Consider the following 16,266-nt stretch of genomic DNA (forward strand, 5'->3'; position numbering starts at 1 on the left):
GCAGCAGCACACTCTAATTCGGTCTTCCTGCAAGACACTAAGTAATGTATCCAGCACTGGAGTTTCGCTAGGCTAAAACTGATGTATTGCTGTCCTGCAGCTGACAGACAAACGGTATCAGAGAGAGATCAGTAACAAGAGGGAAATCTTTCCACATAGTTTCTCACCATCATTCAGAAGTTTTACTTACAGAGCGAGGGCACTGCAATGAGCACTAATGTGTAGGGGAATGTGCTGCAGAACATTTACCTTGTGTCACTGCCACCTGTCTAAAATACTTGGGCTAGGAACACCTGAACTGCACGTTTAGGTGTATGGCTGAGAGCACAGAGCCCAGAGGGAACTCCAAGGTTGACCTGGGTAAGCCTACCCCACAGCAGACATGGAGGTACCTGAAGTCATCCCAAAAAAATCATTCTACAGTTCTTTGACCTGAAGAGCCTTCAACCATGACAAGAACAGAGGAAACGAGGCTGTGGCATATGGACACATTGTTAGTATCTTATGTCTAGAGATAAAAGCAAGAAAGCAAAACCAGAATAAAACTTGCATCATTCAGCACGGCTTCACAGAATAATCTCATTATTTAATGGACTTAGAGATTCTCACTCTTCCCTAGCTATCAGTTCTATTTACTCCAACTTGTTTGCCTGTGCCGTTCATGCATCATCCTACAATCCGCAGGCGATGGTGGGACCCATACAGGTCCACCTGTACTAATTCTATGTTGGCTCTAGGTTTCAGTCCTGTACGTTTCTGCCTGAACAGCATCCACACAAGCAAAGCGAACAAAACAAGCGAGAACTTGTTGAGTAAAGACATTTAGGGCAAATTATGTCTGTTGCAATACTGAGGTGACAGCCACAGCAAACTAGGCATAACAACGTCCCTTGTAAAACAGGGAGCTCAGCAGCAGGTTGCGAGTCCCAGCTGGCTAATCTCGGAGGAATGCTGCTAATACGCACCGGTGGAGGGCCTTGTTTCTCCTCCCAGCCAAGTCTGAGTTCCTTTATTTTTTTTTCCCTTGCAAATATAAAAAGAGTTTAGAATCCAGTGGAGCAATAGGTGAGAACAAATCATTTTAAGTGATGAAGATGACACTCATTCTGAGCCTTCTAGCTACTTTTAAGATTTCTTCTGCTTCTTTTCTTTTATTCCTTTTTTTTCTTCCTTTCTACTTAGTCACTTGCTTCTTCAAAGTTCACAATATGGTTCAGCCCTGAGTGCTCTGCTAGGATGCCAAGTTTCAAAGTTCCCAAAGTACCTATCTATGCACACCAAGCATTATAAATAACATTTCCACATTCAAGCCAACTGGATCCTGAGCTAACCTGGTTTATAGCCATCTGGAATTCTTCAGAAAAAGTGACTTGTAAGCACTGTAAACAGTTTTGTCTTCCTAGAGGACACCAAGAGTTTCCAACTTCATTGCCATCTTCATTTTGCGATCTGGGTTCAAGAGCAAGGTATAAATTTAAAGAAGATGATAATGCAAATAGTATTAATAAAAGAAACCTCAGAGTGATCTGCTTTTCCCTAATAAGGCAGGCTCTATCAGTGTCTCAAAAGCAGCAAAGTGCCAATACAATTAATCAGTCTGTTTTAAGTTCCCCCTAGACAGCAATAGTAACAGTTTGTTTCAGTCTGTTTATATGGGGCTGACAGGTCTTCAAGATGCTGTGTTCACTTTCTTGTAATTAATAGTCATTCACATACTAAGGTGAAGACCAAGCAGAAAAAGAATGTTTTTCGAGCAGGACAGATAACTGGAGTCTCTCCCCCAGCCTTTCACTTCTAAGTAGGAAACAGTACTAAATTTAGGAATGCTGTCTCACCATATTGTTTGAACTCCTCCTTTTCTTGCAACCTGCCCATAAGATGAGCCAAAGGGAAATTTAAATCACCTATTTTCTTCGTTTACTTTTCAGTTGTGCTCCATAAAGCCACCACATTGATAGTGACTCTCTGCACAATGCGATACTACACGCAGAAAGCAAAGTCACTGGGCCAAGTTTTGAGCAAGGAGCAACTCCTTCTGAGAAAAAAACTTTTCTTCCTTTCCATTTCTGCAGAGCAGTTAGAGGAGATGTGAGGGACCAACTCAGCACCAAACCCACCCCAACAGAGACTTCACAGAACAAGAAAGAGCTGGACTCCGACCTGTGTTTTGTACATTCCTTCAGTGCTTTTAACAAGTCCTACCAAACTGGAGATGCTTGGGCTGGGGTCCTCCTCTCCACCACAGACAGCTTTAACCGGAGGCAGTGTGAAGGAACCTTTAGATACAGAAAGGGAGCTTTTGGAGTCTAACTCCCAGTTTCCCTTTCTGCCATTTTGGGTGCTTCATTTGGTACAGGGAGTTTTTTCTCTCTCACTCCCTCCCCAAGAAACTATCATGCATGCATTTCTGTGCTATTTTTTGTCCATTCTCTTTTCCCTGCATTTCCTCAGCACTTGCCATTTCTTTTTGCAGGTAGATTTTTGGACTTCCTCTTTGTCCCGGTTTCTTCATTAACTCTTAATTTCCCCCTATGAATCTCCTCCTGGCTTTCCCTCATCCTTTTGTCTCTAGCCCATTGATTTCTCTGCTTAGGCCTCCTTTGATTTCTCTTCTTTCCCTCTCTTACCCAAGTCCATTCAGTCTCGTGCCTCCTCCTGTCTATTTTAATCAGGGCATTCTTTTCTTCATCATTAATCAGAAAGCATAATTTCTTTTCTGCCACTTTTTCTGAAGTACAGCATGCACAAATCCTATTCTCCTTTTGGTTTTATTGCAGTTGAAGAGGATGGCATAGGAAAAATATTACAGCTGAATAGCAGAACAGCTCTGCAAGATAATACCATCCTCTAGAATAAAAGAAAAATCCACCTAATTTTTAAAATGCCGTAAGCTGCCCTATCAAATACCATGGACTGAGCAGTAAGACACAAACACGTATTAACACAGAGTGGGTCTGATACAAGGAGTCCTTAGTGCTCTCCAGAGACCTGTGGCTATATCCCTCTCTTTGCTGTTCTAGGTAGTTCATCAAAGCAGTGACATAGGTTATGTACTGAACAGCAGGCTGCCTCACTCCTTACCTGAGATAAAGACACTAGTGCAGCCTCCACTCCCTCCCAGGGAATTCAGGTTCCCCATCCCTAAAACACCATGCTCAGAACAGTCACTGATGTCATCTGCTTCCTTGCCCTTTGGCAGCTCATAACTCCAAAGCAGCAGCTTTCCAATTTGTGGTGCTGCCTTTCTTACAAACTTGGGGTATACAAATCCTTACAGATGCCTTTACCAGGAGGTCAGCGGCATGTGCCTGGAGCCACTCACCTCACAGCACGGCATGGGCAGAGACATCTTCCCATCTCTTTTGGAGATCCGCAACAAAAGTAACGGCTTTTTTAAGGTCACAACTGTGGCTTCATGGTTTTAAGACTGTTCATTTTTACCTTGTTAGAAAAATGCGGCAGCAGCTGAATGGACTACGAAACAGCACTTCTAAAATGAAGTTCCCTTTTCATAGAACTACTGTCTTATTAAGAAAACACTCAGCACAGCCACATCATGGATGGAAAAGATACTGGATGGGCAAGAGCACAAATGCTCTGGTGTCACATAAATTATATGCTGGGTCATGTGCCAGGAAACTACATCTGGCCTCTGTCTTTGTGTGAGTTCATATCACAGAAGAGGGTGGAAGCGCTGGGCGGGTGTTTGACTCTGGCCTCTCTCATGCTTTGCCTTACTGTGAGGTGTTCCAAGGGTCCCAACAGTGACTGTCACAATGAGATGCCACGGCAAGGAGCATGAGGTATCACATCTGACTGAGAATACTCCCAGCCAGGAAGCATGAGGAGGAGTAAAAGATGCTCACCACCATGTGTTAACCCTGGGCTAACATCTGTCAAGAACAACTTCAGATATTCAGACCCTATAAAACCATCTTCTTTGGCAGAAGATAACCCATCTGCACAGGGAAGTCAGATACAAGCACAACAGGTTTATAAATGGGTAACACCTTCAGAGAAAAGCAACATGACAAGGAAGCTACATCCTCGTGCTGTTTGCTGTCTGTAGTTCTTACCTTCTACGCAGATCTTCAGCCACTGCTGCTCTGCAGCTGAACAAATAGGCTCGGAGAGACTTTAGCTGCTGTCTCAGGCGGACAACAGTTGCCAGAGATTCAACGTGCTTGTACAACATAGGATTTTCCTGCTGGATATCAATCAATGGCTCCTCATAAACATATTCCAGGAACTCTTTGGCTTGCTTCGATACCTGAAAAATAAAGCAACCAGTTTAGCTGGGCTTGTCTCCCAACTTTTTAAAGCAGATCTTCCCCTCTGTGATCTGCCAACTATTCTCTGCATCTGAAAACTTACTGTTACCAACTACAGATGAAGACATGAGCTGAGAGAGATACAACTGTCTCTGCTTTAGCCAAGTCAAACTTCATCAAGCCCATCAAAGTTGAGCATATGAGATAATTGCTTACTTACCCAAAGCACAGCAATATTTGCAGCCACACATTTTCACTGCAGGGTAACGTAGATTACTAGATGTTTTTCAAGTCTAAAAACTGATTACCAAGTTTCTTCCCTGTTAATATTTTTCTGTTTGTTCACTGTTTTCTTTTTCTCAAGGAGCAAGTGATTAGGTAAGCACCAAAGCACAACATCAGAAAAGGAACATACACTGCAAATTCAATCACAATGTACTATCCCAGGGTATAGAACTCCAGTGCAAAGTTCTGCTCCCATGTGTTTCATGCTTAGCCAGTACCGTTAGAGTTATGTGAAAAGACAATAATCAGAAGCACATCTATCAAGTTGTTTTTTTTTAAATAGAGATAAATAAAGTTGAATTTTACTGGTATTACTCCCAGTGTTTCATCTGCAAGAAATTTTTATTGTGCCTTTTTCATGACAGCACTCTGTTCTATCTTTATCAAGATTACAGTGGCTCTTTGCAGGTGGAGATAGAATGGGGACTTTTGTTCCCACTAGAAAAGATACTTCTGTTTCTGAGGTGAGAAGGCCAAATTTCCCCTCATGCCATATTTCTGCATTTTATCGCAGCTGGAAAAGAGAAGATGGGATTATTTGAAATGAGCTGCAAATCACCTGAAACTGTGCTACAGAAATACTATTCATTCCACAACTCAATTAGTCCTGGACCTTTAAATCAGTGTTTACACTGCATCAAGGGAGGGATGAATTAGTCTAACAAAAGGAGAAAGAGCACAATATAGCTTCTTGAGATTAAGGATGTTATTTCCTTTCTGGTGCTGTAAGGTAAGAAGTAGGTAAAAGCAATATACATCCTTGCAAATAGCACTGCTTCCAAAACCAGCACAAGTTACTAGCTACAGGAGTCACTTGCCACTTACAGGGAAAGCTAATCCCAAATGTAACCTTTTCACAATGCATAATAAAAATATAAGAAATAATGCCAAGGCCAACCTTCCCACCAATAACTACACAGATAATACCACGTGTAATTTTAAATCATAACATCTTTTAGGTTAGAAAAGACCTTTAAGATCATCAAGTCCAACTGCTAACCCAGCACTGTTAATATCACAAATAAACCACATCCCTAAGCACCTTATCCACATGTCTCTTAAATCCCTCCAGGGATGGTGACTCAACCACTTCCCTGGGCAGCCCATTCCAATGCCTGACAACTCTTTCAGAGAAGAAATTTTTCCTAATAACCAATGTAAACGTTCCCTGGTGCAACTTGTCCTATCACTCATTCCTCGGGAGAAAAGAAACCAACACCCTGAAGCTGTATTAAATATCTCACCTATTTGTATTAAATGTCCCACTAATTTTTTGTACATGTGTGTGTTTTGTTTTGTTTTTTAAAATAATGCATGTACAAGGAATCGTGCTGTCTGAATGGAAGCACAGGTAACATGCCCTGTAAGGAGCAGTACAGGCAACTTACATTTTGTAGAACATAACTGTCCAAACCTCAAATATGTCAAGTTTTCTAACAGCAGCAATGTTGATGTTTTATTAGACATGCTAACTGTAGGGCACAAAAGAGATGGCACTTAAACAACCTGCTTTTACAATCATTAAGCTCTTTGGCTGTAATATCTCGGCAATCCCCTGACAACTGCTGTACCTGTAGTAAATATTATTCCTCTTCCACCAATGGACTAATTAAGCAACATATTCAGTGATTCCCTAGGAGGCAGATGAATGCTTGGTACAGCAACCAGCACCTCCCACCAAGACGACCTGATGGCCAGTGTCCTTTGTAGTCTCACCTCCTTGCTTTACACCCCTGCCCAAGTGATGGGCTCCTCACCCACTCACCCTGCTCTCTCAGGACCCAGAGGGCAATCACTGCCCAAGCACTGCACCCACACCTGCACCCACTTGTACCCTGTACTGGGCAACTCTCCTGAGGCTGCACCGCTGAAGAGTACAGAAACAAAAAAGCAACAGAACTGAGGTCACCTGAGCGCATGTGCACGACGGTGACAAAGGATTACTGCGTGGCTCTGGTGCTGCATGGTCTGAACATAGCCTTTGAGGACAGAGAACCTTTCTCTCTCCTTGCCAAGACAACGTACCTGCAGAGTGCCGAGAGCAGGAAAAGTAGCTTTGTCCAGCATCACTGGCTGAGAGGTAGATGTCAGCTCACTCTGCATGCCTGACGCAGGCACGCGGGTCATTTAAAACATTAACTCACATTGCAAACCATAGCAAAGTTACAAGAAGCTGAAATGCAGTCTTACAATGGGAAGGGTCAGGCAGTCATAATTCAGTTTGCTCCCAGCCAACAGGACATGTACTAGCATACTTACAGTCCCCCAGTTTTACTGGGCAGACTAGGCAATCCTATTAAATAAGCCAGAAGAAATGAGAAGATGGGAAGCGCAACAGGGTTTTGACTTTAAATGTCATACATGGATGGATACTAACATTTCCAGTCCTTCCATTTCTACAGGCTGCAAACTTACAGTTCAGAATTCAATTTAGCAGAAGTCAGCCTCCCCTGAAGCCTTCTGGCACAGGGAATCCACTTCCTGCTGTGCTTGTCTGGCATTTTGCGCCGGCTGGAAGCCACCTGACCCCAACTGCAATACTTACTGGTTTTTGCATGCAAACGGGGAAAACAGTTGGCCTAAGTAAAAGGAAGAAAGTACGTTCACAAGATTGACTCTTTTCTCTTCCCTTCACACAATCATGTGAAAAACACACATATGAAAACAGTAGGGAGACAGGGAAAGAAAAGTGAACCTGGGGACTGAACTGCTGCTTTGGTTACGACAGAAGAAACATGCCTAACTGCCACGTCCTTAAAAACAGCTTTCATTGCAGTCAAGGGGAGTTTTATTTTCCTACCCGTGTGTTTCCAGGTGTTAAGAGCATTGTTGTGGTTCAAGATCCTGGGTGTAGGAAGACACAACTCTACAGATTTCTACCGCTTCTGTTTTTCCAAAAGCAGACAAGAATGTCTCCATTTGCAAAACTTACTTCACGGATGCAACAGTTTACAGCTGCTGCTCAGATGCCTAGGAGTCCATGAGACATAAAAGAGAAAGATGGCCAATTACACTGTATCATCATAAAAGCTCATGTCCTAAAGTACCTCTTGCCAGAGACAGATAGGACAGACCCCAGGAACCCCTGCAGAGGTGGGGAAAAGGTGGCAGTGGGAAGGAGTGCAGGTTTTCAAATTTTTCCTTCCAGTTGGTGGACTGACACACACGTTTCAGCCCATGTGAAATACAGAAGGTTTTGAAGACTTGTACCGGGTTTGCGTAGTGATGTTTTGGTAGTGTGGGGGGGCTACTGGGGGTTTCTGTGAGAAGCTGCTGGAAGCTTCCCCTACATCCAATAGAGCCAATGCCAGCCAGCTCCAATGACCTGATGCTGGTCAAGTCCAAGCCCATCAGCAATGGTGGTAGCACCTCTGGGGTAATGTGTTTGAGAAGTGGAAAAAACCCCCAACAACTGGGAAGAGAGAAACTGTAGCTAGAGACAGATCCAGAGAGATGTGAGAGGAACTACTCTGCAGACACCCAGGTCAGTGGAGAAGGAGGGGGAGAAGGTGCTCCAGGAGCTGGAACAGGCTGCTCCTGAGGGGCTGCACCCTGTGTAAAGGACCCACACTGGAGCAGTTCATGAAGAAATGCAGCCCGTGGGAAGGACTCACACTGGAGAAGCTCATGGGTCCCTCTCTCCCATGGGAGGGACCCCACAATGAAGCAGGTCAGAGTGTGAGGATCCTCCCCTGAGGAGGAAAGAGGGGCAGAGAATGTGCAATGAACCGACTGTAACCCCCATTCCCTGTTCTGTGTGCTTGGAGGGAGGAGGTACAGAAATCAGGAGCGAAGCTGAGCCCTGGAAAAAAAGAGGGATAGAGGAAGGTGTTTTAAAATTTGGTTTAATTCTCTTTTACTCTGATTTGATTCGTGATTGAACTGATTTTCCCCAAGTTGAATCTGTTTTGCTCATGACAAATTGGTGAGTGATCTCTCCCTGTCCTTATCTGGACCCATGAGCTTTCCATTACATTTTCTCTCCCCTGCCCAACTGAGGAAGGCAATGACAGAGCAGCTTTGGTGGGCACCTGGCCTCCAGCCAGGGTCAGCCCTCCACAAGACTGACGCCTTGATTCAGTTCTGACCTTCAAATGAGGGTTATGCTCATTTCCTGCAGGACCCCTCTGGGGTATGCACCGAGTCCAGCCCGGACCAAGTCACCCACCGCAGCAGCTCCACTTCCGGTCACTGCTGTGCTACCTGTAAGGGGCTAGGCTCTACATTTCGGAGAAGCTCTGTTGTTTAGCTTCATTTTGGTATGCTGCTGCACAGCTTTGTGTGAGCACACTGGCAAATTATGGAAGGTGAAATGCTGACAAATTAAATAATCTTCCTTTAAAAATGAGCCCAGAGAAAATAATGACTACCAAGATCACCTAAAGGAAGTGGGACAAGATATTTGCCTTTGCCAAATCAGCAGATTTAATCAATACTCTACTAAGGAATCGTGCAGTTTCATTCTAACTATGAAGTGTAGCATCCAGCACTAAGTTGCCACAGGCGATGGTGTTCCTTTCTTAAATCCACCTCTCTGAGCACTTTGGCACAGAGACTGTAAAGTATCTGCACAGAATCTGCTTGTGCTCCCAAGCCACTCCACAGCTGTTCTGCCTTTCTGCAAAAAGTGCAGATTGATAACTTCTCACTATTATAGTGAGATTACAGTAAATTAAGTTTGCAATGAAGGCTTAAGCTTAAAAGTCCCACTTCCTTTTGTGCCCCAGCTGCCTACACCAAGACCACAGGAAACAGTGCATAGAGCATAGTTTTTATCCTGCAGGTTTAGAAAATAAAACAGTTCATTTTCTTGGCAGTATTTCTGACAGCTTGATATGAGGTCTTTGCCTTACCATCCAAGTGCGCCCATATCGGGGCTACCTACACTACTGTGGGCTAGAAAGTTTAATCCTTGGTAAAAGCATCCAAAGAAAGAACTCTTAAATACTTATTCCTAGCTTCTAAGAAGGGGACGGGGTTTTGTCTCCACCTGTAGAAGCTTTGTGACTCTGAAGAATGTTGCATCTCATGGCACAAGACTATCATTTTCCTGATGGAAGACTGGCTACCTTTTAATAACCTCCCCATCTGACAAATTTTCTTCTTCAAGAGAGCTGCTTTTCCTCTAATTGGGCATTTACTGGTTATTTTTTTCCTTTTCAAATAGCCCATAATAATAATATTTGCAGACACAGAACATCAAACAGCTTCTCCTAACAGTGGCTGATAGGTCTGAAGCTCTAGCATGGTCTGGATTCCTTAGGAGTTTGTTATAATTTCAGCACATGCTCCCCAAGATGGCAAAACAACACTGCTACTTTGTTTGCCCACAGAATGCTTTGAGGCGTGTAATTGGTCGCCCCTATCTAGCCACCAGCCACCAAGGCAGCAGCAAACAGCAGATTACTGAAGTCCTAGAAAAACTGCTTGTGTAGCAAGTGAAAAACTGTAGAATTTTCTCTTTGTTACTTTCAGCTGTCTGGTTAAAACAAGTATTAGAGCAATTTCCTTCTAGTGTCCTCAAAATGCTTGTGCCAAGAGATGGGACACGCCGGGCCCTGCAAATACCACATTTGGGTATGCCAGTTTACTGTGGGCATTTCCACAATTTCAGCATCCATCACCAAGCAGTGCCAATACATAGTTTCTAGTGTTCATGAAAGAGGTACTCCTCAAGGGCCCAATGACTGCAAAGGTTAGGGCTAAAAGAAAGGTTTTGGTGTTCTGTCCCTTCCCATCTCCTGAACAACCAGATAAGCAATGATGGAAAAGATGCCACCACCACGAAAAAGGAGCATGGCTGCTCTTGTGGCAGAAGGCCTTAGGTCAGGCTAAAGAAACTATGATGAAATCGTGTCTTGCTGAGAGAGCCTAGCTCATTCTGGCAAGAGGGACAAAGACGACAGTATTAGCAGCCAATGCCTGTTACCTTCAACCTGTTGCAATGTCTGTGTTTCTACCTAAAGAGCAATTCGGTTCACTTGCTGGCAAGCCAACCTGCAGGGAGATTACCTTGTATTTGGAAGTGTCCCAGTTATGAACCAGCCGTGCAGGGATGAGGAAGCAGTCATCCACGTGGCAGGTGCTGCAGTAATACCATCCGCTGTAGCTGCACACCTTGGCTTTCCCACTGGACAAGCCTATGGAGCGCTGACAGCCTGGAAAAGAGACAGGGGAAAAGTCTGGGTTTGTACACCATGCCAGAAATACACACTCAGGATGCAGTAAGAAAAGTAGTTATTCTCCCACCTGAGACTCTTTTAAAAATGTATTTATTTATTTTACAAGTGAGCCATTTCTCATTCCCTAAAAAGAGGAATAAATATCAGTATCCTTGGATTAGCGATGAACAAGCATACACTAACTTGGGCATCTATGACAGAGGTTCAGAGCACAGCCAAAGGATACTTAGCACTTCTTGAGAAACACTGGCAGAAGACCAGCTTTGAGACACTGGGCGTTTAAGCGCCATGGCCAGCTGAAAACCATGACCTGAAGACTAGGCAGAAAACACCAGACCACAGAAGTAGTGTGTGCTCGCTCCAGACAGCTATTTTCCCCACAATAGAATGGGCCAGCACTGGCTGCCTGGAGAACTGCAAGCCAGCTCCTGCTGACAGCCAGATGGGATGCTGACTTGGCAGGTAGGATATGGCCACAGGATTAGCGCAGCCAAGGCAAACCACAGTCAGACCATGAATAATAACTGTGAGCAGCAGTCACGTTGAGAACGAGTAGTCCATGACTAGCAGTAGTGACACAGCTCAGTTTCCTGCAGGGTTTTTTTTATTCCTTACGATTGGATTACCCAGTGTCTTACAAGGTCTGAGGTCTGCCTGCTACTTTTTTCCCAGCTGGATCCTTTGCCTCTTCCCATGCCCTCTTGTGCAGAGTCCTCGGGGTAAAACAATGTAGTCAAAAGCTGCTGCTTTAGTTGGAAGCAACTAATGCAGAACTCTCCTTCACCTGCCCACCTGTTTTCACAAAGCACATAGAAATGCAATGGATTTGACACCTCTGCCTTTCCCTCAACTGTGGCTAAAACCAGCCAACAGGTTCATGTTAGAGTGGAGGGCTGAAGACAGCACAGTCACATTAAACAACCTGCTCAGGAAGCGAGGCTAAAAACATTTGGATAAAATATAATGAGTCGTCTGTGGTTGTTATTAACACCTCTTTTGACACTGCACACATGACGGTATTTCTGCTTTTCCTTCAGATGTTAGTGTCCCCATACGACATTTACAGCTGCAGACACAATTAGCACCAAAGCCCCGCTCTGGCATGTGCCGTATGCTCAGACCATCTCTGCTGGAGCTGGTCAGTAATGCCGATTAGCAGGATCCTCCTACATCACTTTTACTGCAAAAGTATTGGTTGAACAGTTTTTCAGGCAGAAGTCAACTGATTGACTGCTTTTCTCAGTATAACTGATTTTGTTTGGTGTAATTATGTAACTTCTCCCACTGACAGCACCTTTTTACCCCAGCATGTTATCCTGATTTGAGGAGAGATTGCAGCTCAACTACTCCAGACATAAATCAGCCTCCTCCCTTTCCCCATTAGCTGATGCTACGACATGCCCTCCACTCTAATCAAATAATCAGAATAACCTGACCAACACAATTAGTTCACTCCCTCCTCTTCCACACTCCAGAGCCATTTGGCCATTGATTCTCTGCAACACATGTTCTCAAGTGAATCAGTGTGGGACATGTCCTGTCTCCACCTTTCTCCCCCTTCCCTTCTTTTTTTTTTTGAAGTGAGGCTATGCAGTTTCTTGAAAAAGGCAAATATATAAACAGGTCAGTTGATGAAAGAGATACTTATATTGGTGTCTTCTGCTTTACAATTCCTAAGATCAGAGCGTAAGTATAAACATGTATCTCAAGTGGTGTAACTCAACATACATAATGCAAAAATGTGATCTCAGCTAATAATCCAACAGAAACTCCAAACATTTTAACTGTAGCTATTATCACTGTAGATTTCTGTATGGTAAATATTACCAGACCTTTTGCAAAGCAGTATTTTTAGGGCAGAAAGAATGCAGGTATGCCTTTTACAGGGGTAAAGTCAATTCAAGAAATTCAGCAAAAAAAAAAAAAAAAGACCGATGACAGTAGTTTGGGATCAGAACTTAGGAGCCAACAACTTCATATTTCCCTCAGTGCAAAGGATGCATTTTCCCAACTTTCCTTTCCTCTTCTTTTCCCTTTTTAAAAAAGCAGCTCCCTGACTAGTCAGTTAAGAGTTTCCATGCAGTCCTGTTCCACTGAGTTGTTACGGATGGAGTCAGCAGGCACACCTGGCAGTAAGCTCAGTATCAGTGCTCTGTAGCACACACAGAACTATCCTTTCAATTTTTAAAATGTATTCATACATAAAGCCAAGACATGAAATACATGAAGCCAAGACATTTCAGTCCCGTCCGTCTGAAATGGCATTTGTCTCACTAGGAGCCCTGGAAGATGCTTGCAGAAGAGACTTGCACTGTTGCTATGGAGCCCTTGTTTTTAAAAGCATAGCAGAGGTAAATCTTGCCTCCCTGTAAAGGAAATAGAGAAGTATGCCCACTCCCCTTCTCGTGGAGCAAGATGAAGGAATCTACGAAAGAGAACATTCCCCTTTCCCAAGCTAAATGGGAGATGTTCGTGTTAGCAGTACCTCAGTACAGCATGCTCTGTGCCAGCCTTGCTAAGTGACTGAAGGGTCTGAATCTTTCTCCTCACTAGTTGCTGCTGAATTTCCTATCACTGACCAGCACTGAAGTGTCCGTGTTTATGCCTCACCTGGCTACAACTTTAGCATTCATGAATAATGAATCACCTCACACTGGATGAAACACAGACTGCTAACTGGCATGTAGTATGTTCCAGCTCCATGTCTTCGGATCACCCGATGCAGTGCTAGTGGTAAAGCTCTGTCTGAGTAAGACTGAAGTCTCCTAGTTCAATGCCATTCCCCAGTAGCCAACACTGACTTGTCCGGGGGATAAGGGTGGGGATGGGACAGGACACACTGATTTCACCTCACTGCCACTCCACAGGCTGTGAGTTTGCCTTAGTGCCCTAACTCCTACATGTTAGACTGAAGGCAAGAATAAGTTAAACTCCAATTTAAATTGCCATCATGCTAAACTGAAACTTTTGCAGTTGAGAAGTCAACATTTTAAGGCCTAACTTCTTGCAACCTCCTAAGCCAGAAACTCATTTGTGGTTCACGGAGAGAGGTTCCCCAGGAGAGGAATGACAAAGTATGGAAGTGCTGGGGGGGGTTCCCTCCTCCTGCCTATGTCCAGCCCATAAGAACTGAAGGTCTCCAGGGTGAGGAGGGTCTCAGCAAGCAATCTTGGATGCCCTTCGGGAATGGTGGTTTTATAAAGAGGAGAAAGTGGAAGTTCCTACCCAAGCAGCACACACTGCTTTCTCCCTTACTCCTGCCTTTCTCTGAGCCCAAGTTTGTTTCCTTGTTCCTCAGAAACAAGTTTTTTACACAGGGTATTTCTCATTCCTCTGCATATCCTCAAATAAATCATATTCTGCAAAGCTACATAACAGTCGTAAGGTTGGGGTATTTTAGATGAGAATGTGGCACTGGCACCTACCTTACAAGCCTTGCTGTTTGAAAATCACCATCTTTCCCATTCCTATCTGTTGTGATTCATAATGATGGCTATTTCTACAATCCTTTCAAATCAAGTTATCAAAGCACTGATTTTCTTTGATGTTATGCAGTTCAAAGTGATGTAGTGTGACAAACATATTTCTGTGGTACAGACCACTTATGCTACTTTGTTTTTTTAAGATGGGAAAAATAGAGCAGGACTGAGAGAGAAACAGGAGGAAAGAATAGTTTGTGGCTTAATGCCCTTGGAAATCCCTCACCTGGACATTCAGGTACACAAACTTGCCATGGTGTTTACCAGAAGTACTGACTTCTGAGCACCCCACCCAGCAAGACAGTCAGATGTAGCTGACCACCTCAGAGGTCGATAATACAACTCAACAGATAGTCTGGGGTGGGGGAAGGGACCATTTCGTGTTTGCAGAGAAAACACTTACTTGCCTATAGCTAGAGAACAGGATGGGACTGGGGGCTAGGGGGGAGCAGCACAACTTTTGCCAAGCTTCTCTCACCTGATGCTCACACAGAACATTATCCATACAACATCTCTACAAAGGTCTGGCAAACCCTGAGCCTAGAGCAAGGAGAATACTGTGATATTTACTATTACCCCAAATCACCCCTACCTAAAGGATGTTACAGAGCAAGCTACAGAGGGAAGTAATGTAGCTGTAGGTATACTGTTAGCAAAGTGAGGGAAGGAGTAATCCCAAACCTTTCATCACAGAAAATATAACAAAACAGCCTTGGAAGCAAGCAAAGAAAATAAGAGGTTAGAAAAAACAGCAGCAAGAAAGTGCTGCTGGGCACAGATGAACCTCTCTTGACAACATGTCTGGGAGCAGAGCAGGAGTATCAACACCAAGAGGCTCATCTCCAAGAGCTAAGACTTTGGGAAGAAAGAAGTACAGGAAGATGGGGTTAAAAAGTTGCAACAAGTCTCTCTCCTTGAATTAAGGTTGTGGTGAGGATAGTAAGGGGAAGGAATCCAAGGCACTTGAATACCATTCCTCTTCTGCAAAGTGTGGAAAACACCATTTCTGTCACTTTCAGGGTCTTGCATAATTTTACAGTCAAGGAAGATACACACAACTATTCTTTTTATCCAGATACCTTTTTCCTTAATCTTTTAGTAAGAAAAGATTGGAGTAGCTCCACAGTGAAACAGAAAAAGAGCAAGACCAAAATAGAATTAAGTACACAACTGTTTTCCTTATTTAATAAAGTTCCTTGCTCAGTATCAGGAAAAAGCAACTCCCCTGTGACTGTGTACCATAATTAAATCTGTGACAGATTAGCTTAGAAGCTAATTCATTTAGGAACAACATACAATATGAAGACCCACAGACTTCAAAAGGCTTTCAGCTCAATAAAGCCATAAAGCAGACTTAGGAGGCAGAAGGAGCACAGCAACAAATTTTCAGTGTGTGAGATCAGACACACAATATTGCTCTAGCTGCTCAGCACAAACAGAAAGAGAAGGTGAGAATTACTTCAGTTGCTGGCCTTGTGCATCTATTCCAATTCACTCCACCATGGGAACACTCAAACTCATGAGGAAGACACACTAACAGTCCAGCTGAGTTCTCCTCATGCCTACCCAGGTTTGAACTTGCATTATACTTTGTCTTTTTCCCAGCATTACTTTTTTTTCTTTCCCCCAAGCAACTCCCTTTCTAAAGAAATAATCAAAACCTCCTAAACCTCCCAGCAAAGTCTGATACTTTACTCTCCTTGCCTACGTATTTGTGTTTCTTATGGACTCTAATAACAAAAACCAAAACTTTACCAGATTACAGACAGAAAATTGTTCCTATTGAAACCATGTGGGTTTGACCCTATCCAGTTTTAATTATCTAAGCAACATACAAATCCCACATATTTATGTCAGCAACGTAGAAATCCCACTTTAATTATAACCTAGATCTTCTCCAGGAATAAGAAAGGGTTCACTAGTCCCCAACTCCCAGATTTTTTTTTTTTAATAGACTCCAAAGGATTGACCCACCATTCCGAGTAAATAGAAACCTTGATCATTAGCTGGATCTCAGGACTAAGCCCTAAATTAACAGTCTTCCCATTT

The 16,266-nt window shown here is 43.6% G+C and overlaps 1 protein-coding gene across 1 annotated transcript in view; it reads right to left on the reverse strand.

The window, feature by feature from the left end:
* PLEKHM3 (pleckstrin homology domain containing, family M, member 3) overlaps window positions 1-16,266 on the reverse strand; it is a 72,865-nt gene that overhangs the window by 34,897 nt on the left and 21,702 nt on the right. Inside the window, exons 3-4 of the mRNA XM_010160547.1 lie at window positions 10,569-10,714; window positions 4,077-4,270 (exon numbers count right to left, since the gene is read on the reverse strand). Coding sequence (XP_010158849.1) covers window positions 4,077-4,270; window positions 10,569-10,714 — 340 coding nt within the window. The remainder of the gene's footprint in view (window positions 1-4,076; window positions 4,271-10,568; window positions 10,715-16,266) is intronic.

Source organism: Eurypyga helias, unplaced genomic scaffold (assembly GCF_000690775.1).
Source record: "Eurypyga helias isolate BGI_N326 unplaced genomic scaffold, ASM69077v1 scaffold1901, whole genome shotgun sequence".
Classification (NCBI taxonomy): Eukaryota; Metazoa; Chordata; class Aves; order Eurypygiformes; family Eurypygidae; genus Eurypyga; species Eurypyga helias.